Source organism: Strix uralensis, chromosome 13 (assembly GCF_047716275.1).
Source record: "Strix uralensis isolate ZFMK-TIS-50842 chromosome 13, bStrUra1, whole genome shotgun sequence".
In the NCBI taxonomy this organism is placed as follows: Eukaryota; Metazoa; Chordata; class Aves; order Strigiformes; family Strigidae; genus Strix; species Strix uralensis.
This window is the reverse complement of record NC_133984.1, coordinates 719,645-743,094: the sequence shown is the minus strand read 5'-3', so window position 1 is coordinate 743,094 and position 23,450 is coordinate 719,645. Positions and strand designations below refer to the sequence as shown.

Sequence of the window (23,450 nt, the reverse complement as noted above, 5' to 3'; positions counted from 1 at the left end):
GCCGCCGGTGGCTGTTGAGCCCCCACGGACACGAGTGGCCCAGGGGTGGGTGTGTGTGGGGGTGCTTCTCTCGCCGTCGCTCGGGCCGCCCCGCCGTTGCTCTCCCCGGGCGCCGAGGGGCGCTCAGCCGCTCCCGGCCCCGCCGGTTCCCCCCACCGCTCCCGGCCGGGGCCGCTCCTTTTCATTTGCATATCCCCGCCCAGACAGCGGTGCCCGCCAATGGGAGGCGGCGGGGCCGGCGAGGGGGCGGGGCGGTGTGTGTGCCCGCCCCCCCCTCCCGGGACACGCCGCGCTCCGCGTCCCGCGGAGTCCTGCCCGTGCTGCCCGCGCTGCCCGCCCCGTCCCGTCCCGCCGGCCCCGGGACCCAGGTGAGCCGTGGGGCCGCGCACACGCCTCCCCCACACCCCCCACCGCTCCCCCACTCCACCGGCGCGGTCCCGACCCTCCCCGGTGCCGGTGGCGGGGCTCGAGGGGAACCGGCGGGGGCTGCGGCCGGTCCCGCACCCGGGAGGGCAGCGAGACGCGGGGGGCGGCAGCCGGCTCCGGCGGGCACCTGCGAGCGGCGCCCGGGGGGGTCCCGGGATGAGGGGTGCGGGGTGCCGGGGGTGCCGGGCGGGGCGGGAGCCCCTCGCCGAGACGTGCCCGGGCATATCCCGGTGCGCTGCCCGCTCCTCCCGCGGGGGGCGCCGGCGGGGCCGGGCCGGGCCGCTCCGGGCCGCGCTCCACGCGTGGGTCGGGCCGGGGGTGCGGGCGGGCGAGCCGGGGCTCGCCGGCCAGCGGCGGGGGCGGCCCCACGCATCGCGCTGCCATCACGGGTGGGACCCGCCCCCGGCCTCGCTCGGTTGGTTTCAGGGGAAAATCCGCAGCCGTGGGGGTCGGTGCCGGGCTCCCACGCGGGGGTTCGGGGGTGCCGGGGCTGCGGGAGTGGGGTGCGGCCCCCCCGGGAGCGCGCGGGGGTCGCCACCGGGCAGACGGTGCCGAGGGCGCACGGGGAGGGGGGCACCGGTGGCAGGTTCGTTTGTAACGGCCGGTATTCGGGTCGCACGGTGCTTTTCCGGTGTGGTCCCGGGGACCGGGGTTGTGATGGTGTTGAGAACTGCAGGGCAGAAAACACCCACCAAAAAATAGGCACTCCGGGTAGAATTACTGTCGCGAGCAAGAGAGTGACCATCAGTAAGGAGATGTGGGGCAAAACCCAAGGTTTTGTGAAAATGGATAGGGGTTTTGTAGCCATCAGGCGGAGTGTGGATGCCCAAGGTAGGCAGCCAGAACTTGACAAAAATCGGCAGTTATAGCCCCAATCTCTAATTAATTATCAAACCTCTAGGCAGTGACTATAGGAACAGAGCGCGGAGGCTGCAGCCCTGGGGGCTGAAGTCACCCATGCACCGTGGGGGGGGGGGGGGGCGTGGTCCCCCAGGACCCTGGGCTCTCCCCTCTCAAGCCTCAGTTGCCCACCGCGGTTTGTAGCCCGGCTCCTGCTCGCCCAGGGCAACCGGCCCCCCACGGGCACGCGGGCGGGCGGGGGGGGATGTCAGGGGTGCACCTGTGTTTGGGTTGGGGCCTCGGGGGACCCCCCAGAGCCGAACGGGAACGTCAGCAAGAGCAGGAGGGTTCTGTCCTGTATGAGGGGGTTCAGCTGCCCCCCGCCGCAGGTGGAGTGAGCACAGCGGTAGCAGAGGGGGGGTGTTGGAAGGTGGGGACTCGCGGGGGGGCGAAGGCAGGGGAGGCCAGCCTGGAGCCTGGGCTGCCCTGGCCCAGAGCAAGACTAAGGGCCCAACCGCTCCAAATTAAACAATTAGTGCACGGTCCTGAGAGTAGAATTTCCAAATATATTGGAAAACCCGCCGATTTCCAAGTTACCTGGAAAGGTTCAGATTCAGCCTTTTTCCCCCTGTTTTTGCTTCTCTGAGCGGCCCTTCAGCTCCCAGATGTCACCCCCAGCGTGGCTGGGACCGCGGGCGATGCTGCCCGGACAGAACGAGTGCGGGGTAACGACAGAGGAGCGACTGAGCGAGAGACGGGCGCTGGGCACCGCCACACGCAAGGCACGCAGTAACGTTTTCCAGATAACATTTCATTTTTCCCCCTCCTTTTGACTCACGGTTCGTGTCTCAGCTCTCTCGTTTGTGTCCCAGCATCCCCCCCCCCCGCCCCGAGCTGCTGGCCCTGCAGGGTCTGTCCTGCGACAGAGCACAAACCGGCGCGGTGACACGGGGCAGCTGCCATCAGTGTGCGGGTGTCGGAGCCCCTGGGGGGGTCTTGGCACCCCCCTGCCCCCCAGACCGAGGGGACGGAGCCCACACCCGGGGCAGGGACTGGCCTGGCCCACCCCCGGCCCTGCCTGCCCCTGGTACCCGCCGGGCCACGCTCAGACAGGAGGACCAGAAGCACTAACGCTTTCAGTGAGGATTTTTTTGTACCCTGTCACTCGTTTCCTCACCCTCTTTTTTCCGACCAGAATCCATTAGCTGGACACAAATAGTTTAGATTCCCATATGGTCAAATTTTATTGCAAATTACATTTTCACAGGAGAAGGAAAATGACAGCTCTCCAGAACTGTCGCAGCGGCGAATGAACCGCAACGTGCGCTGGAGCTTTGCTGAAACGCTCTTGAGCTCCCGCAGTGAAACTCACTCAGCAGGTCCTGGGCTCCTGTAACGCAGTGACAACTTGCTCGGACAAGATGTCTCTTTAAGACAATAAAAGAGCTCTTTAACGAAGGAGGATGTTTTTCTGAGTTAGATGATTTCATGCATCTCAAAGGGCTGGTGGGACATTTTGCCTCCCCCCAACCTTTAAGTGCAGCGATACTGTGTCATTTTATCTTCCTCTTTGGCAAAAAAGATCTGTGGCTCTGGCAGTCGCCCTGAGATCCCGTGTAGCTTCCAAAGAGGTGGGAGGGGTTTGTTGTTTGTTTTTATACTTTTGGCTAATTAGGACCCGTTGTTTTAGCGGCTTATTAGACTATCAGAAATTGCTCCTTCACCGGGGCAGTGCTGTGTGGTTTGGACGTGTGCTCCAACTTATGAATTACATGTCTCGGTTCTGGTGTTGTTAAAAGAAGCAGCACAGAGATCCCACAGCTTTGAATTTCATGCCAGATATTTAACAAAGCGTTCAGTCCGTGTATCATTGTTCCGTGGCTTGAGGAACAGCAGGCCTGCTCTACACTTAATAGTTTTGCTGGCAGGGGTGCGGTGCCGTTCCCCCGCCATCCCCAAGCGATACCGTCACGCTGGCAGATGTCCCCGCGCTGGCACCGGATTCCTTTTGCCTGTGTAACTTTCTCTTTTTGGGAAACTGGTCTAAGCTGTGCTGCTGCCTCTGGAGGGACAGGCTGTGAGGGATGCACCCCTGGCTGGGGGCCCTTCTGAAGCACAGAGAAGTCTCTAAATATGTGGGGGAAAGTGGTCGCATTCCGTTCATGGGACGGTTTCACCAGAAAGACTGCTGGGTTGGGTTTGGGGGGGAGTGGTGGGGTGTTTTTTCATCAGTACTCGTGTTGCAACAGCACTTTGGGGAGTGGGTGAAGATGGGTCCCCTTCTTCTCCAGACTCTGGTGTCTTGGCTCCTTTTCTGCTGCCCGCAGCTCTCTTTCACTCATCTCGTGCTCTCATTAGGAGCAAAAGCCAAAATCAAACCCCAGGGCAGAGCACCCGCAGTGCTGCCCCCCCCACATCGGGCTGAGGCACCCGTCGGGGTGGGGGGGGTGTGTGTAGGCACTGAGCTCACCGAGGGGTTGGGTTTGGGCCCTGAGCATGCCAGCCCTCCAAAGCGGTTTGTGTGCCACCCGTTTGGGGCCTGTCTCCCCCCTTTTTATTTTTCCTGCCGCATTCAGCCCATAGCTGAGCCCTAACGCCAACCCCTGTGCTCCTCCGGGGGCACTGGCACTGAGCTGCCTCTTTGCCACCTTCTGAGATGGTGACAAATCCCCTTTATTTATTCGGTAGTGTCAGTAACCTTTACGCTATTTATAGGCTGTGATCATGCCCCTCCCGAGATGTTTGCAAGATAAATTTAGCTCCCTTGGCTTCTCCTCGCTGGCTTGCGCTGCCGTTCCTTGTAACAGCAAACGAGACCTGGCCGTGTGCGGGACCCGCGGCGGGCGATGACTCACTTTCTATGCTCGTCCGGGGCAGATTTCATCTCAAATGAATCTCGGTCGTTCCGAGCCTGGGGAGCCCGTCCAAGTGTCCGCTGCCAAAAGGCAGCCGGCAAGGGAGTGGTGGGGGATTAGGCTGGGGAGCGCAGAAAAAGCCTGCGGAGGAATGCTGCTGTGGGACGGTGTGTTCGGGGCCCGGGCACCCGGGGAAAGGGCTGGGGGGTGCTCGGAGCTCTGCCATTCGCTCCCCGCTCCGCTGCTAAAGCCCCGGCGTCCCGGCCGAGCCTTTCCTCCTCCCGAGGCTGTGGAGCGGGGCAGCTCTGGTTGTGAGGCCAGGTTTTCCCAGGTGGTTCAGACTGTTGGGGGTGGTGGTCTTCAAAAGAGCATTTTCAGGTGTTGCCTATTCCTGGAGGTGGTTTGAAGTTAACGGGCCTTGCTCCCGAGGCTGGCTGAACACTGTTTGTCTCTTGATTTGCTGCACAAGGTGGCTGGGAAAAGCAAAATGAGGATTGGTCTAGTGGGGTGGATTTTATTCCATTTCTGTCATCACGGTAAGAACCCACCTAGAATATGCAGAGATAGACAGAAAGCCCCAAAACTCCGAATAAATTGCTCCATTCTGTAGCTTCAGCCTGAGTCGCTTGTTCTCAGGGAGACGCTGGCCCCCTGCTCCCCCGTGAGCCACCTCGCTGAGGGCACAAGCCGGGGTGGTTCTGCCGTCCATGTCAGCTGAGCTGTTAATCCACCTCGGGGAGGCTCCAGATGCTGTTTTTAGGGGAGGTGGGTGCTTGTTCTGCTGGTGCCCTGAGATGGCTGCGAGCAAGCCCGCGCTGGCACTTGGCCCTGTCTGACCAACGCGGCCACGCTGGGGCTTTGCTGGGACTGAGCTCTGTGCTGGGGTACCCAGGCCTGCAGCCGGGGCTGGCAGAGCCCGCTGGCCTCCTGTGAGTCAGTGGCCTGAGCCATCGGTGGGTCTGCCTTGATACCGGAGAGGAAATTTCATTTGCTCCATCATGGAGGCTGTGGCCTGGCCACGGAGCCAAGCAGTGGTTCCCCAGCCTTGATGGGAAGCTGCTCCAGAGCTGCCTCCTGCCAAGGCACTGTCCGTGACACAGGAGAAACGCGGTCCCAGGCAGAGCCGAAAGCCCTGCCGGGAGAGGGGCATGCTGCTCACCCTAAGAGCGTTGGGGCTGTTTGTGACCTCTCTGCCTTCTCTCCTCCTCAGGCCCCCTGCCCCTCCCTGGCCCTGATGGGCTGCCAGGAAAGCGACTACATGGATGAGCACGAGAAACACACTCCCTGCAGAAGCTGCATGCCCGGGCAGGAGCTTTCCAAGGTAAATCCACTGCTCTGGAAGGACCAGGAGCCATCTAGTACCGAGGCTTTTACAGTGCTGGGTGAATCCTCTGCCAGCCTTCCTTCAGAAGGATAATCTCGGGTCCCGGCATGTTGGGAAGAGCTGGGACTTGGTGGGCAGGGGCGGTGAACAGCTTCGCTCACCCTGGATAGGAGGGCGAGGCAGCAGTGAGAAGGGATTTTGGGTTGCCCTCTTTCCTTTTTACCAACGGAAATCTAAATTTCCTCCTGGTCCGTAGCCCCAGGTCAGGCCGCGCTGCCTGGCCAGGCCAGGGTGGGTGCGAGCAGGGCATGGCTGAGGGGGGCCCAAGCACCCAGCGGGGTCCTCCACCCGCGGTGTCTTGCTGCCAGAGCTTCCCCCCTCCCTAAACATTGGCCGGGTTCTGAGGAGCCCCTTTGCCCAGGGAAGGGACATGCCGTTCCCCGCGGTGTCGCGCTGGGACCCGAAGCAGCTCCTTGCTGCTCCCGACCAACCCCGTGTCTTGCAGGACTGCGGCGATGGCGGCGGGGGGGATGCGCAGTGCGTTGCCTGCCCCCCCAGGAAGTTCAAGGACAGCTGGGGGCACCACAGCTGCAAGCCCTGCCTCTCCTGTGCCCTCATCAACCGCAGCCAGAAGTCTAACTGCACGGCGACGACCAACGCGGTCTGCGGGGAGTGTCTGCCGGGGTGAGCGGGCTGGGGCCTGGCTCCAGCGGAGCCGTGCTGGTCACATTGGGGGGACACGGGCAGAGGGGGCTTTATCTGAGGCCGCCAGCACACGGGACAAAAGAGGACACTGCTAATGACGTGCAAATCAGCCCCATCGATGGCGGCCAGAGAAGGGAGCCTGAACGAGCAGTGGAAGAACACTCCTCCCAGGAGTTGTTCCTGTGGACACCAAGCCCTTGAGATGAGTGGCTGTGGTCCACTGCAGTTGGTGGTCCCCGAAGAGGAGGACAGCCAGTGCTTCGGGGGGTGGGTGTAAGGAGTTACTGAAGTGGGGGGTGCTGCGTACAGCCAGCCTGCGGCACGCCCCGGGACTGCAGACGATGCGCTGGCTTACGGGGCTCTTTGCAGACGCAGTTGTAGGCTGGGGCGTTTCTGAACTATCAATCACTGTCACCCACCTTAGCAGGCGCAGGGCAGAGGCTGTTCGAGCGATGCCGCTCCTTGGCAAAAGTGCCTAGACATGAAAAAGTAGCTGCAGGGGTGGCTTTGGACGGCGATGGAGAGACCTGGGGCATCCCAGGCTGCCAGGGAGGAGCACGGTGGGGTCGGCTCTGCCGCGGGACAGACAAACCGCCAGTCTCGGCAGAGCCAGGCTTGCCGCGGGCCGAACGCTGTGAGACCCTCTGCTCTCTCGGCAGGTTTTACCGCAAGGCGCGGATCAACGGGCAGCTGGACTGGGAGTGCATCCCCTGCACCAAGCAGACGCCCTCCTCCGAGCCGCAGTGTAGGTGCCCACGTCCCTCGAGCCGCGCTGGGCTGGGGTGGCCAAGTGGGTTCACGGTGCGCGTGAAGCCGTCATGGCCGTGTCGGAGGCGTGTGTGCAGACGTGCAGCCTCCCTTCGCCCACCCCGCTGGCCGCCACGCGAGCTGCTGCTCCACAGAGCTGCTGGGGGAAGAGGGACGGGCAGGGAGCGGGTGGCCCAAGCCTTGGGGCGAGGCTCCAGCCTTGCGTGGCCGGTGTGTCTGCAGGTCGGTCCAGAACAAACCTGGTGAAGGTAGCCGTCCCCACAGTACCACCGCAGGACACGGCCCTTCTTGCCCTGACCAGCAGTGCCCTGGTCATCATCGTACTGGTGCTTCTGGCACTCTCCATCATCTACTGCAAGCGGTTTTGGAAGAGCCAGTGCCAGCGGGGTGAGTCAGTGCTGCTCCTCCTCCTCCCGTTGCCGTTCACACGTGCCTGTGGCCCCGCACTGCCGCTCTTGCAGTGACCCAAACGTTCCTCTTCTCCGGCAGGATAAACACCTCATCCTGCTTTTTACATCTGCAGGACCTCCGGTGCTTTCCCTGCTCAGAGACACGGAGAAGCCTCCTTCCTCCTCAGCACTGTAATTAGGAGGAGGAGGAGGAGAAGGCCGTTTCCATCAGAACTGGCCATCCTCTCTCCCTAGGGTTTCTCGGGGGCGGGCGGAGGTTGTGTGGCCCTTTGCAGGGCTGTAGGTTTGGTGGCTGGGGTTGGGGTGCGTTGGCATCCGGCAGCGTGCCAGGGAGCTGCTGGCTCCTGGCTCCTCACCGGCAGACATAGCACACAGCCGAGGACGTGCCGGGGAAGTGAGCCAAGCCTTCGCTCAGAGCGCTTCTCCTCTATCCTCCAAGTCTTCCTGAGGACTCAGAACTTCTCGGGCCAGAGAGCGACGTTCCCGGCCGCGGCGGCGCCCGGCAGATTCCTGTGCGAGGAGCAGATGTCTGGTCCCTGCTGCCTGGGTGTGAAGAACCTGAGCCCCTGCTACAGGCAGGCAGAAGGTACCTGCTCCTGCCACCCTCCTCTGTCTCTGGGGGGAGGGAGGGTGGTGCTGGGCTCCTGCTCACATGGTCCTCAGACCTACTGAGATGTCCTTGGGCAGGAAGGATGGAGCTGGGCAGCGTCCGAGTCCCACCAACGTGAAATTTGGGGTCTCTTTTAACAAACACCTGCAGACCTTGTGCCAGCCCTGCTTGCACGCAGCCCCCACGGGTCCTGATCCCCCCAGCCTGCTCCTGCTCGCCCTGCGACTGGGGGAGGGATCGACCCCACTCAAAACTTTGCAGAAAGGCACAAAAGTGGCTTTGCTCCGTGGTGGTGCAGGGGGCAGGGGCCTGGCCTCCGGCCGGGTGCTCCCAGCTCTGCCCGCAGGCCCTGAGCCAGTGGGTTTAGCGGCCAGGCTGGCGGACCCCCGGAAGGGGCCAGGGCAGATCCGGGGCTTCGCTGAGCCGTTGCTGGTTTGTGGTTCCAGGCCCCGTGGAAGCAGTGCAGTTTGTTTCAGACGGGGAGGCCGTGGGTCTCCAGCTCCCTTCTCTCCAGCCGGAGATGGACTTGCTGCCGGCCAGCGCTGCCTCCAAAGCCCAACTGGGCAGGAGCCTCCTGGAAAGCCAGCCCCTCCTCCGGGCCTCGGGCCGCGGCGACCGCCTGGCCAGGGTCCTGCCGCCCCCTGACCCCAGGCAGGGCCAGCTGGGCTCGGCGGAGGTCCTGGCCCCCCTCTCCTCCTGCGCCTCCGAGATGCAGCACAAGTGGCCGCACGCCCCGGTGGAGTGCACCGAGCTGGACCTCCAGAAGTTCTCCACCCAGGCAGAGTTCATGGGCGGCGAGCGGCCAGAGGAGGCGGCGAGCCGGGCAGCGCAGAGGATCCCGGCGGAGAGCGGCAACGCGGGGCGGGAGGGGGCCCGGCACCCGCCCTCCACCTTCCCGAATCCCACCACCGAGAGCGGGGAGCAGCCGGTGAGTTCCTCCGGCCTCCTCGCTCCTCCAAATGCTGGACGCATGGGGCCTCGGGCACAGGGAGCTGGGCTTGACGGTGGGTTAGGAATGTAGACTAAGGTTCACTAATATCAGGGACTAACGGGTAATTACCAAAAACGATTTCCCAGATGTGTAGCAAGGTGTCACTCAACAGGCCACCAGCCGTGGAGATGTGACCTGCCGGAGCGGGTTCAAACACCCAGAAGACCAGAGCTGAGTTACTGAATGTATAAGCACATCTTTAACTGACGTGCTCTTGAGCGGTTCTCGTCCTCTCACTGTCGGGAAAGCTGCCCTGGCAGGGGGGAGCTGGCCGTGACCCCAGTGACTAACACCACTGAGGCTTCCCTGGCAGAGGGAAGCATTCGGCAGTGTAGCTCCAGGGGAGTGTTTGTGGAAGCAGTTCGCTGGGAGACCCTGGAGCACCCCGAGGAGGTCATTGGCTCCGTGGGATGGCGGTGCTGGGAGAAGCGCCCTTCCTGGGAGCCCTGGGAGCGGGGGCAGGCGGTGCTGGTCCCACCAGACGGCCGCCAACCCCGAGGCCTTTGTCTTGCCAGGTGGAGGATGCCCAGAGCCTCGTGACTCGCGTCAGCAGCACGGCCAAGGGTAAGTGTCCTTCCAGCCTCATCTTTGTTCCCCGAGCATTGGGGTGGCGGAGGGAGGCAGGTTCTTGGAGGGGAGCTCCACCACGGCAACCTGGAGGTGTCAGTCATCACGGGGACTTACCAGACTTCCGTGGCCTTTCGTGCCAGCTCACAGGGCAGATTCTCTGTGCTGCTGCCTTGAGCGGTCTGCGGGCGGGTGGCGGATGGACGCCCAGTTGTCACCACTTCCCAGCCTCCCCGGGGCTGAGCCAGCTCCATGTTGCTGGGCTCTGGAAGTGACGTTGGGATGCCCACCCTGGTGGGGGGGTGACCTTTCGCCTGCTCGGCAGGGCCGGGGGCTGCTCAGTTTGTCCTTCTCCCAGCCGGACAGGCTGGTTTCTAACCCCGCTTTGCCATGTCGCTGCCCCAGGTCTCCCGGTAGCGGAGCTGCCCCGATCCTTGGTGCAGTCGCTCGCCTTCTTGTTGGACCCTTCCTTGAACGGCGTGAAGAACTTTAGCCACGTGGCGCTGGAGCTGGGAGTCGCGCCCCAGCTGCTGGGACGGATCTCAGGATTCGAGCAGCTCGTCACTCACTTCACCTACTCGGGAGACACCGTCACCGTCCCGCTCCTGGCCCAGGCTCTGCAGCGGCTCCAGCGCTTCGATGCCTTGCTCCTGCTCTGCGACCACTTGGCACTCGGCCAGGCTCAGCACCGCCAGCGCTAGAGAGGGCAGGGGCGGGACGGAGGAAGCTCCAGGCACGGTGTCTGCTGGCACGGGAGAGGAGCCGGTAGCCCTGCGGTCACACAATCTCTGGCGTGCACCTGGGAAGGACGTGGAGATGGTCTTTGCATCGCGGGACAGGACGCAGGGGGAGTGTCCCCCCTCAGGGGAGTGCCGGGGGGGCCGCAGCCCTGCCTCCTCCCTGCGGAGGGTTCGAGGGTTCGTTGGCCACGGGGCTCGGTCTCTGCAGGTGGCCACCTCCTACGGGCCCAGCCATCGCCTCCCTCCCATTCCAGCTTTCCCATCCTCTGTCTGGCCCGTGCTCTGCTTTCCCAGGTGCCAGCCACCGTTTTCCCAGTTTACTTTCCGCTCTCCTCTCCCTCTGTGCCAGAGACAGTCCTCGGCAGAGGATCTGGCTGTGGCTGCTGCGCTGGGTTCTGCCCTTCGGCCTCCCGGTGCCACCCCAGTGCCTCCCCCTCCGTGCCCTTGTTGTGAAGCCGTGCGGTTTTCTTGCGGGGGCTGATCCCCGGGGTGGGGTTGACGTGCGTCCTCATTACAGTGCGGAGCTGTGGCTGCCAGCCTGGGGAGGGTGCTGGCTTGCTCCCCGCGCTCCTGCTGCGCACCCCGACCGCTGCCTCCGGCCACCGACCGCTGCCTCTGGCCGCTGAGGCTTGGCAAAGCGCCCCGCGGCAGGGCTGCCGTGCCCTGGGGAGCAGCGGCGGGAGGCTGGGCCATGATGTCACAGTCAGCGGTGACGTCCCTGCACTGGTCGTGGCAGCATCAGCTTGTTTTAAAATAATATTTTTTTTTTCCCTGCCTAAAAATGGCCTAATCTTCTCATTTCTGGGAGCGGCTGCCAGGGAGGAGAGCACCTTTCTGCTTTTAATTTCTTCCCAAAGGATTTGTCAGAGCTTGCAGCAGTCCTGCCTGCGCCGGGTGCCCCTCATTTTGGGGGTTGTGCCCCGGGGCTGGTGGCCACAGGGCTCCGGGCCATCCCCCCGAATCTGCCCCCAGCCTTTGGGGTATTACACGGGGTTTTGCCGGCAAACGGGGCCGGGGGCCGCAGCAGGAGCCCTGACCGGGGCCGAGCGCTGCTCTTGCCCCTGTCTTGGCAGCCCAGCGTGTCTGGCGGGGGCGAGGCGGCGCGGGGGTGGGCAAGCATGCGGGGAGCTGCCCCGGCATGGGGCCAGCGCGACGGGGCCGGCGGATGCCGTTCCTGCTGAGGTCACGGGCAGAGCAGCCAGAGCGGGGCTGCGGTGGGCGCTGGCGACCGACGAGTGTCGGCGGCATCCCTGGAGGTCACCCCGAGTTGTGCCAGGACCCCGCGGGTGGCATCGCATGCTCCAGTGCTTTGTGGGTTTGTCCCTCCACGCAGCGGCCGGGTCCGGCGAGCGCTTTCTGCTTTGTCCCCCTGTCACCGGGGTCCTCGGCCGTGCCGGCTGCCAGCAAGCGGCACTGTTACCCTGCCAGGCATCCCCAGCTGAGCAAGTTTTGCCTTTTATCTGACCACAGGACTTGGAAAAAGCGGGCGACCTTCTGGGAAGGCAGCCCTCTCCTCGGACCTGCCCGGGCTCGGGTATTAATGGCTGCTGTGCTTTTTCCTTTCCCCCGTTAAATGCTGTTAAGACTTAAACACGCTCAGGATGTGGTGTGATAATGGGAGGCACAGGCACTTCCAGCTGGATGTGACACTTTCCCTCCCCTGCTGTTTATTTCTTCCAAAGTCAAGGTTGTTTTACTGCTCTTTGCTCCGCAAGACCCAGGAGCGCTAGTCCTTGTGCCCGTTTTAGGCTGGGTTAGTCAGGCTCTCGTTACATGCTTGGGCTGTTACGGAGCAGTCAGGAAAAGTATTGCCAAGGCGAACGCAGCCTGGGGTCAGGGCTTTGTCATCGGAGGTTTGTGGCAGGGAGAGAGCATTTGGATTAATCACGTAACAACCTCGAATAAATATTTAATCCTTCTGTGGACACACTTAGTTACTTCCAGTGGGAATTAAGATAAATTGACCTACTGCTGTCTGAGTAAGAGCGTTCCTGTGGCTCGACTCACCAGCTCTGGCTCCGCAGCTGGAACGTGTGTGGGTGGCTGGTCCCGCCTGTCCCCCGTTCGTGTGTGTCACTGGTGCCACCAGCGGGTCACCCCCGGGGTGCCCAGCCCCAGCCTCCTCCCATCCCGCAGTGGCGGGAGCAAGGGCTGGGCAGGAACGGCTCTGGTGGTGATAATGAGGGCATGGTCACGCGTGCGTGCGGCCGAGCAGCTCTGCTGGTGTGCTGGTGGGTGGGCTCTGGGCCTACCTGCTCTGTTATTTTTTACATTTTTTTTTTTTTCTCCTTCTTTAAAGAAATCAATCCCCCCAGTTTTTAAGGTAAATGATTGTTTTTCAGCTGTTTGCTGTCTGAGCAATATTATTCGCGGACAAAACTTAACCTCTGCCTCAAGGCCAAGAAGGTGGTGCGTAGGGTGGGGGTGTGCCCCATATGGTGCCTAGAGTGGGGGTGTGCTGTGCCCTATACAGTGTGTAGGGGGGTTGTGTGCCCTATATAGTGCATGGGGGGGTGTGCTGTGCCACAGCTCCCGCCCCGGCCGGTGCAGCCCCTCGAGCCCCAGCCCTGCGCTGGCCGTGCTGCCTGCGGTGCTGGGCTGGCAGGAGCAGACAGCACCAGGCAGGGCTGGGTTTCAGTGGCCTTTCACTGCCCTCATTACCTCTCTCGCCGGTGTCCGTGTCAGCACCCTCCCTCTGGCTCTGTTTACACAGGCCTTTAGCTCAGGACCCCTTTGGCTGGATTGCCACAAGCCCAGTGGGAGCTCTCGGGAGATGGGGAACCGCAAGAGCCTGGAAAACAGGGCGTAACACTGCGGTGCGGCCGTCCCTGGGCAGTGAATTTCTCCAGCTGGGAACCAGCGGACTCAATACTTGACTTCTGCTTTTTAATAGTATTTTCAGCACAGTACGTGGAATGTAAGGGAAGGAAATTCCCGTAGCGCGAGATCTTGCGTTGCAGCGTCAGGAAGCTGCTCGCGCCAGGCTGGCATGGCTCCGAGAGAGTTGAAAGAAATCAAATAGTTCAGCATCTGTGCAAACTTTTAGCCAGGGCTGAACAATGGAAATACTCTTGTGCGGTGGACTATTTTTTTACAAGCGATTGTTTTTGACACCACTCTTGTCTGGAAGTCTGATCTGCAGAGGAATTTATATTATAAGTTTGAGTCCAGCCCTGTTCTGGAAAGCCTTAAGCATAGACTTAAAATAGGCACATACTTAAATCCTATGAAAGTGCTCATTAGCATGAGCATTAGTACATCCCCGGGTGCTTTTCTTGAACAGGGTGCTTATAAGAATTGTACCTTCAATATGCTCTTACAGAAGCAGGCAATACTGAAAAAAACTCAGTTTTAATGATCTGGGCACAGTTAGAAAAGTCTGCAAGTGTTAGGGGGAAATGCCCTATGTGGTTTGGATTACTTAATAATGCAGACTCTGGTGCTTTTTAAAAAAAACACAAACCAACATTTCTGTAGCCATGGTTTACCTAGGGGAATACATAGTATTTTTTATGGTGGATGTTATTTTTCTTTAAGGTTACGAATACGTTATTTATATTTTTGTAAATTCTGTGTGGTTACCACTGTAATTCTGAAGTAGCTGTTCCTGTTGTTTTTGGGGTGTTATCTGTATTCAAATAAAGCTGTAGCTGAAGCTCCTGCCCTCTTCGTTAAGCACAGGGGCTGTGTGTGCCTCACACCCTTCCCAGACCTGGTGCTCTTGTGTCTGTAGCTGAACCAACCCCCGAGCCGGAGGTGGTGGTGCTCCGTGAGGTTGGATTCCTCCCCGCTGCCCGGCCGGGGACAGGGACGCATGTGCTGGCCCTGGGGTCCTGCCGAGGGGACGTCGTGTCCGCTGGGGCTGGTGGCACTTTGCAGAGCTGCAGCTGAGCCCCTCGTCCTTGTCAGGCCAGTGTGGGGTGTGGGAATGGGGCAGGAACGGCTGAAACGGGTGCTGCCGGAGGGGAGCGGCTGCGGCCCCTTCCCTGGGAGGTGCGGGGGCATCAGCTGCTGTTTGTTGTGCGGGTTTCGTCTTCCTCGGAAGGGTCCTGTCCCAGGTGGGGTTTGTCGCATGGCCTTGGGGATGGGGAGGAGGCAGAGACCCCATAAACGTGCCCAGGGAGCTCCCGTTCCTGAAGCTTCGCTGAGGAACGGTTGTTCTCTAATCCCAGTAATTACAGTGCTTGATAAGTCTGTTCATGCCCTTACACTTGGTCTGTTCTTTAAAATAATTATTAGAGTGGAGGATATGATGATTTTCTTTTCTAATTAAAGCTATTATACTTGTCCAAACTCTCACAGGCTTTGTAGGTGCTTATACTGCTCTAGCTCATGCCTAGTGAGGAGCACCCCGTGCGATGCTGCTGCCTGCAGCCCTGCATCACCAGCTGCCCCTCTGCCCTTAACGCCGCACAAAGGTGTGGGCAAAAACCTCAAAATCAAGGCCCAGAAGAACCAGCGATTCATCACTGAATGCAAAGCCGTAGGGTTGGTGGAGGTATTCAGCATGTGGGCTTTCCAAGGAAGCCTTTACTGTGGAGCTCCCTGGGTGCACAGAGCCTCTGTTTTCACAGATGCTCAAAATAATGCACCATGTTATAATTGAGTGAGGTGAACTTGCTGCTGTGCCGAGAGCACCCAGCTGTACCCAAGGTGGAGAAGGGGTGAGTGATCCTGGTGTCTCTGCCTGCACCAAGCCCCGAGTAACGGGGAGGTGGAGGGCGTAGGCCGGCATGCTGGGGAGCAGCCCAGCCCTCCCATGGGTCTGGGGGCTGGAGCTGAGCCCAGCCAGGCCCAGCAGCTTCCCCGGGGCACTGCAGGAGGGCTGCATGGGGAGGAGAGCACTGGGAGAGCCACCTCCCACATGCCTTTGGGGTGGGAATCGCAGCATTGCTGCCTCACCCTGGGGTGGCTCCTGGACGGGGGCTGTAACCCGCCAGGACTTGGCATTCTTGGTGTCTGCGGGCTGGACAGGCTGCAGTGGGAAAGTGTGGGTGGGTTTGGCCCCTCCTCAAGGGTCTGCTCCTCAGGAGGGTCCCTGGGGCGACCACTCCTGTGCAAAGCAGACGCTTGCACCCAAACCGGGAGCTCCCTGTGAACGAGAGCATTACCCCCTGCTCTGCTCCTTGCCTCGGAGCATTTGTGTTGTCTGGTCTCGCCTCACTTTTGGCTGATGCACAGGGAGCGATGATGAACCACACTGCCCTCGGGGTGCTTGAGGTTCTCGTTCTCGGCGCTGCGATAAGGGGTGAGACGTCTGAGGACCAGAGCTGGCAGGAGGAACCCACATACTCCGTGCAAGCATGGAAGTGTGGGGCTGAAAACCCGCTCCGAGGTGGCCAGAACAAGGCCGGCTCCTTCCTCCTGGGTTCCTGGTGCCTCATCAGCCGCGATCTGCGCCGAGGCTGGCAGCGTGTCAGGGTGCTGGGGTACACCCGGTCCTCACCTCAGCTGCCTTGGGGAGGAACATCTCCAGCTGGGATGTGAAGCTGTACGAAGGCATTCGGAGCGCACGGGTCAACTGCTCGACGAGGCTCTGGTTCCAGAGGAGGATGCCAGTGAATGCCGTTTGGCCCACACGAGGCATCTGCCCTGGGCCTTCTGCTGAGCCTCTGGCGCAGGAATGCAGACGTGTGTCCTGCCGTTCACAGCAGCCCCAGCCTGCAGGCAGTGACTCTGCCAAGCCAAATACTCCTGACCCGTGGGGTTTTGCTCTAAAGAACTTGGCTGAAGCATGTGGGGTGTTGAGAGATCGCTTGCATCCCCTGACAAAGTAACTGCAGAGGTGGAGACCAGTGACTCTGTCCTTGCGTAGACCAGTAAACCCAGAGCAGACTTTATCCACAACCTACCAAGGTGCTGCTGCAAGTCAAGAGGGTCTCTGCATCCTTCTCACGGGGGCTTCCCATGTGAGAACAGGTCCTGCCCAGGGAGCTCTGAGGCACAAGGGGAGCTGATGGGGAGGTCTGGCCAGGCTCAAGGAGATTCTCCCACTAATTAAATGCTCCGGGTGGGATCCAGCTTGGCAGCCTACAGCAAGAGCCCTGTATTAACAAGGACTGCATAATCTGTCAACAGTGAAGTCAGATGAGCTTTCTAAGGTTTCCCTCACGTGCAGATTCTGTATGTGCAGAGAAAGTGCTTTTACAGTAAGACCTTTTTCTTGAAACCTTGTGTTTGCTTGTCCATCTCTGGTCTGAGATGATCTGGACTACAAACAACATTGCATGAAAATACAGACCAAAAAGCTGTAGTTAGAGAGAGGAGAGGGCAGGAAAAGGGCCGATGTGACCAGAGAAAGGCTGCTCTTTTCTTGCCTACCCTACAGAAAGCTGTGACATTTAAACATGGGTGGAAAACTGTCCGATGAAATTTTTGTGGCAGTCTAAGGTAAGTTCAGCCAAGCCCTTAACACCTACTTACCTGGCATGAATAATTTGGTGGAATGTAGGTAGGCAGCCGGGCACCAAACGGCCCCCGCACTGGGAGGCTCACCAGTAAGGAACTATGTTCCTCCAAAGGTTCCTTCAAACACCTGCGACGGGCTGTCCCCGGACCCGAGGGTGGGACAGCCGTGGGGAAGAGGAAGGAGGGGAGGAAGGTGCTGCTGGTCCCTGCTCTCAGCCCAGTGCCCCAGCATGAGGTTGTCCCCGGCCCCGCAGAGCCCGGTGACGAGGGGAAGGGAGCCAGGGCCCTGCCGCGAGCATCCCCCGTGTCCCCGGCCCAGCGGCTCTCGGAGGGGTGGATGCAGCGGCCGCCTGTGGCGCAGGGTCTGGCCCCGCTCTGCAGCTTCCCCGTGCACGTCCGTTAGAGGCAGGAAAGCGCAGAAACCCCGGGGGAACGATGGCAGGGAGGGAAGGGGATTCACAGGAGTGAACTCAAGGAGAAAGCCGGTAATTAAATTTCATCTCGTTTTGCTGTCAGGAGGGCCAGGCCTGGTGATGCTCCGCTCCCGCGTGCTCTGCTGCTGCTCCCCGTGTGGGAATTACTCATCCCCGCAGGCTTCGGTTGCACTTAGTGCCGTAATAAACCACTTCTCCCACTGGGCTCATCTTGCTCAGCCCTGCACCTCCATGCTCTCCTTGACAGAGTAATTGTGGCACCGAACCTTCCCCGTTTCTGTGTGCTCCTGTCTCCTCTGCATCGGGGCTAGAGGACAGTCAATTAAATTTCGGTTGCTAAAAATGAAGACTCAAATCCATCAGCGAGAACTGAATTTCCAGTCCTAAGTTTCCTTCCTCCTTCACTTTCCTTCCCCACAGATGACTTTTTATTGTTTGTTCTCTGATTTTCCCATTTTGTGTTTTCCATAGGCCTTCCCCTGTGTGCGTGGTTCTCATATTACTGCTGCTCTGCAGGACACAAGGGCAATTACAAGTGAATGAAAACATACGTTTTACAGCACGTTATTGAATTATTGAATGTGTTTGCCAGGAGACAGAAGCTTATTTTTCTTCTACCATCCAAACTTCACCTTTCAAACCTGTGGGCTGACTCACAGGGACTCTCCAGCTGCAGTTTTCAAAGAGCAGCTAAAAACCTTCTCAGTGTGTGTGTTTGGGACGCCAGCGTCTCCCTCCGCGGTAAGTGCAAATATCACCCCATGGCTTTGCTGGGCAGATGGAACTGCACCCAGGCCTGAGGACTGCCTCTGCCATTAGATTCCCTCCAATTTCCCCCCCCTTGGATCATGCTGCCCCAGCCTTGCGGACGGAGGGCTGGGGAACTGGGCGTAGTGTTTAGAGGATTAGGGATCTGTTTGTGAGAGCAAACCCCCTCACCTGGAACCAACCTGGGAGTGACAGCAACCACCACCAAAAAAAAAAAAAGATTAAAAATGCTAGCCTGATTCATTTTATTGGCAGCAGAAGTTCATTTTTAGGGGAAAACATTGCAACTCCAACCATAAAGCCTGGCTGATGAAAAACAAACACTCTTTGTCTTCAGGGACAGCGTGATGCCAATAATTATTACTACCCATCAAAAATACATTATTACCCCAGTGAAATTCCTGTGTTCCTTCCCTGAGTCCTGGTGGTAAATGAGGCTTTTTGAGACTGGACAGCCTCTTTCTACGTGACAATTATGATGTTAACGGGAGCCAGTAGACTGGATAATGGGCTGATTTTGGATTCGGATGCAGCTGCATTGGGGAACAGAGTTTGAGCAAAAGATTAAAGTGGTTTTGCAACCCATTTGCAACCTCTTCAAACTCCCCTTCACATCCTCCTCTGAGCTGGATTTAGGGAATTACTGGATTATAGATGAATACCCCAATCAAATACAATAACAATAGGGCCAATTTTCATAATTTCTTACCTCCTACAGTTAATTTAAAACGAGTAGGAGCAGCGAGCACACGGTGCCTAGGGGTGTTCACCCCGGCCACCCCCAAAGGGCTTCTCACCCTGCTTGTGCCCAAGAGGGTCCCCCCAGAGTGTGCACCCCCCTACCCCAGGCAGCGATGGAGACCTGCTCCCATCCCACGGCACAGGCACCACAGAAAGGTGTGTGAAATGGCACCCTGGCATCCACAGTGTGTGTAGCTATGCCTACATAATATAAATGTAAATATAAATGTAAAAACAAATGTAAATATAAATGAAATGTAAGGGAGGAAAGACTCATATCCTCCACTCTGTACAGGGAGGGGGAGCAGAGAACATATTAGCAATGCTTAAAAAAACAAGCAGGAAAATGCTGCAGTTCCTCCCCCCTTCACCCTCAGTCTCTCCTTTGCAATGACCAGGGGAAACACAAAGGCAAAACAAAAAATTTGACAACTTGGCTTCAGAAAAAACAGGTAAATAGATTTGGGCTTGGCCACTGAGCCTGTTACTAGCCTGGCACAAGACAAGAGCAGCACAGAGGGACAGCGGGGAGAGGCCGGGGGAGCTGGGATGTGGGAGAAGCAAACTGGGGTGGGAACTTCTGGGGGGCTGCAAGGGGAGAAGGTGGGGGGGCTTCTCGGGGGGGGAGGGGCTGAAGGTTCACGTTGTCACTTGGCGATCACTCAGAGAGCGGCGGGTGCAAGGGGCTGTGGGCTGGGTGTGAGGGGCTGTGAGCAGAACTTTCCAGCAAAGAGCGCTGGTTTTCATGGCCACTAATGTAAGTAACCGCTGTGGATTTTTACCACACTCTGTAGACTAATTGTGTTTTTATTGGAAAACTCCAGATGAAAGAATTAAGCTTTTCCCAGGAATGAGGATACATGTTCCATACACACATATACATATAAGATCTCATTAGTCGTAGCTGGCAGACAAATCGATAGCTTTGTGGCAGTACCTGCAGCATAACGCTAGAACACCAATTTCACAGGAAGTTTTAGTTTCCTACTTTTTTACTGTTTGATTCTCCAACTCTCATGTTCTTTACAGCCATGTTTTACAATGTTTTGGAGTAGAATATTTTGGTAAAACCCAACATAAGTTCCTCAAATGCTTTGCTCTCGCTTGCAGGCCAGGGCAGACGCCAGCTCCCCGGGGTACCAGCAGCCCGTGCCAGTGAGTGCACAACCTGCAGCAATGTTTGCAGGCGTCCCCCTCCCTTCTGCTGGTACGAGACACTGTGTCCACACACAGCCCCCCTCTCCCCACGGAGAGGAGCTCCAAGAAGATCTCAGCATCTTTTAGAAGCAGGGGCTAGACTGCCGTGAATTGGTGTGACCGTTCCAGGTTCCACAGGCATTGGTGCCAAACGTGGAATCACCGTGCGGGGCCACCAATGGACAAACCTCCTCTGGTGAAACCAGCCAGGCCCCTCTGCTGCCTGCACTGACGAGTGGGTCTCTGGGGGGGGTCTAGCTGCCCAAACGGTGCACTCCCGTCAATGAGTATAAAGCATCCCTTCCCCCTGCCTTTCCTTCTTTTAGTTCCCCGGCTCTATCCACAGCCTGTGTTATATTTTCTGTTCTATTGATTTGCTGCTATGCCAGTGTTCTAGGAGAATGAAAATACAATCAGTGTTCTTCACCCACCAAACATTGTGCCTCTCTATGGTAAGTGCTTGAAGGAGCAGACAGATAAAAGATTGTAAAACAGAACTCTTAAAGTTTCTAACAGAGCTTTAGTTTTTCCAAGAATATGGAGAATAAGGATCATGGAAAACTATATGATTTGGGCTGTCTGTGCTTTCTGTTTTAAGCTTCTGTAACAAGGGATACTAGCCAAGCTGCTGTTGTCAGTGTCCTCCCTTTTCTTTTTCTTACTTACCGTTTTTATACCAGTCTGCGAGCACTCAGCTGTGCTGCAGGCCAGGCTCTTCCCAAAGCAGGTCCCGGCACAGGGCTGCCCTGGGGACAGCTGTGCCACATCTGGCTGGGCTGGGCTGTGGGCACCGGCGGCAGCGCTGATTAGCGACATCACCCACAGGAAGGGAGAGAATTGTCCTTTAAAGCCTCTTCTAGAGATGGAGCGTCTGCCCTCTCCTCCAGCAAGCTCTTCTGTCATTCTCAGATAAGGCCTAGAGGCCGTGGCGATAAATAACCTTTTGGGTGGCAAGAACACGTGAGCCAGCTGCGTTTTATAATGTTTGAGCTGGGAGGACAAGAAGAGCAGAGAACACAGCCGGTCCTTTTTCCTGAGGTCACCAGCCTCCCTTTGCTGTCACGTGCAGGGTTTAGCAATCCCGCTGCTTTAAAACGCACAGATCACCTTGCAGGGCTGCACCGAGGACTAAAAGGAGTCTCTCAGCTGCTGAGTGCCCAGCCAAAACCCCAGGAACCCCCGTTCCTGTCCAGCCCGCGGTGAGATCGCGTTAACAGACTGGCTGGGGGTTGGGCTGGGCTCGGGGCTCTGGCCAACCTCCCAGCGGGATGCTCGGCCGGGGTGTGTGGACGGAGCTGAGGGAAGGAGTGTAGGCATCGCCCCGGGAAGGCCTTGCACACCCCAGCTGGGTTTGTCACTGACCCTCAGAGTGATTTTTCCCTGTTTTTTTTCTGTCCCGCCACTTCTCCATCCACACCGTGAATCACACCATAAATGAAATAACAATCTGCCCTTAAATTAGAATGTGGCTCCCAGAGTGAACCAGAAACGTCGGGCACTAAACTTTATATTTGCAACGTACCGTTTAAAGATACAATCCTCCAGCTTCTCTCCAGAAGTATTTCAGAAGGGCACCAGTGAGTCATGAGAAGTTGCTCATCCCAGAGACTGCCGGGAGGAGGACGACAACGGCGCCTGCGGCATTGGAATGCTGGGGATCAAACAAGCTTAAGGTTAATTTTCAACCTGTTCCCATTTATAGCTGAGATGTCTGAATATATGGCTAAATATTCATCGTCTTTATTAGCTATGTTATTCCTTACAGTTCACCTAGAGGATTAATGTATTTCTACATTATGCCCTGCAAGCTGTGAAGGACAACAGAATACTTATATTCCACTAAATAGAAGGCAAGGTAATGCAGTTTAGTATAATTCTTTTAAATAGAACACAGGGTGACCTTATGTTCAAGTCAGCTTTAGCTTTAGGTTTCTTAAAACTAACCTTCAAATTTAACAAAGGGGAAAAAAATCTATAGGCTGCAATAGAAATGTGAACATAAAGGGGATACTGCGTTAAAGTATTTATTTGGAGCTGCAGCTGTTGCCATCCCCATGCAGGGCCCTGTCAGTGTTATTCACTGTTCGTAAGCAAGAGCCTCTGGTGCGTTCCATTCAAGAACAGGGTGGAAAATTAAGAGCGTCTGTTAAATAATTGATGTGTAAAGACAGATTCAGGAAAGACAATGTACTATGAAGGCAATCCTAGAAATACTGTAATGGTAAAAACTAGAACTTGTTTCCTTTCCATTCTTTAGGAGGAACTTAGTTTATGAACATTAATGTGAAAGGTTCAGAAGGAAACAAACCTTTCCAAAATAGCCCAGAGTCCTCCCGTCTGTTGAAACTCCTCATTAACTGAACTTTGTGGTAAATCCATCATGGAAGTTTTGGGTGATCCAGGAACTCCTTAGAATTCTGAATTTTGCCTTGTTTGACACGCATGACCAGTAAAAGATCAAAAGGAGCGGTGGAAGGAGAAAGAAGCTGCAAAAGGTTTAGGCCACTGGTTGATTGTTCCCTTAGTTCCTGTTGGAAATTGCCAGAGACAAGATGTGGCAGCAAGCAAACACCATCTCTGTCTGGAAAAAAGGAACACAATCTGTTGCTCTAAAACTTGCCTGCCATCATTTTTATTATGTATCATAAACCATCGCCTAACAACACCCGACGTCTGGCCAGCCTGGACTCAGACTGATTACGGCACTCAGGCTGGCTACAAGCCTGGGTTTGAAATAGCTGTGACTTCTGAAGACCTGGCTGAGGAAAGTGCTGCAGTTCTGGTAAAATGGCATGAAACTGTCAAAAACCATGTTTTGAAAATCACTGTCGCTACTTTCAGCTACAAACACCAGCTGAAGCTCCTTGCAGAGGGAGGATCCTTGGGGCAAGAGACCACCGAGGTTCAACAAGCTGCCAGGACACAGTAGGTGTTAGATTCTTACCTGTACAACGAAAGCGTGCGGGTTTGTTAGGCAGAGGTGACACTTGGTGTGGATATAAACCTTTATGCTCTGAAGCAGTATTAATTGCAAGGCAATAAGCAGAAATTCCACTAAGGGGGATACTCACTATAACTGTCCCTTATGGTGTCCCATAAAGCAATTGCTTTTATCTCCAGCAGACAAATTAGATGGTCCATCAATCTCATTTATAAAGCAATTCGTCTGTCCTTATCTGCAAGGAGATTTTTATGAGGCCTGTCATGGAAAAGTCTCTTCAAGTGACAGACTATTGTGTTGCAAAAACATGGTTTCTGCAGGACTCAGCCTGTTGGTTTTTTGGGGGTTTTATTACTATTTTTTTTCCTCTCATCTCTGATAAGTGGCAGCTGCTCTTCACTGGCAGCTCATTGCAGAGGGCAGCATCCTCCTGCGGTTTGGCTTTGCTAACAGGGTGTTATTAGCCAGCGTGGGCTCAGGGGAGAAGAAAAGCTCATTACAAGGTCCAAGTGCATTAATTCAACCTTCATCACCAGGGCACTCACCTGAGCTGCAGCAGCATTTGGCAGCCTGCTCCTGTGCCCCTGCCCCACGCCATCAGCCAGCGACCCCCAACGACTTCAGTCCTGATCCAGCGCAGCCACCCAAAACGCGCCATTTCCACCCCCCCACCCCCGGCAACGAGATCGCCTCTGACGTACCTGCTCAGCACAGAAAGCTCCTGG

At 57.4% G+C, this 23,450-nt stretch overlaps 1 protein-coding gene and 1 long non-coding RNA gene across 3 annotated transcripts; both read left to right on the top strand.

The window, feature by feature from the left end:
• Positions 1–306: 306 nt before the first annotated feature.
• EDA2R (ectodysplasin A2 receptor) lies at positions 307–13,891 on the top strand. 2 transcript variants are annotated; one of them, XM_074882715.1, is made up of 10 exons: positions 315–368; positions 1,925–2,048; positions 5,332–5,442; positions 5,951–6,129; positions 6,810–6,895; positions 7,141–7,305; positions 7,768–7,914; positions 8,385–8,866; positions 9,445–9,493; positions 9,902–13,891. In XM_074882715.1, exons 2-10 carry the CDS (start codon positions 1,932–1,934, stop codon positions 10,195–10,197), a joined length of 1,632 nt encoding a protein of 543 aa, XP_074738816.1. In that variant the 5' UTR covers positions 315–368; positions 1,925–1,931; the 3' UTR covers positions 10,198–13,891. The 2 variants fall into 2 exon arrangements, with proteins under 2 accessions (XP_074738817.1, XP_074738816.1); XM_074882716.1 differs by lacking the exon at positions 1,925–2,048 and having other exon boundaries at positions 307–368.
• A 7,660-nt stretch (positions 13,892–21,551) lies between these two features.
• Positions 21,552–23,450, top strand: LOC141949377 (uncharacterized). The gene is made up of 3 exons (XR_012630742.1): positions 21,552–21,639; positions 22,626–22,709; positions 23,262–23,450. It is a non-coding gene; the product is annotated as an uncharacterized LOC141949377 (long non-coding RNA).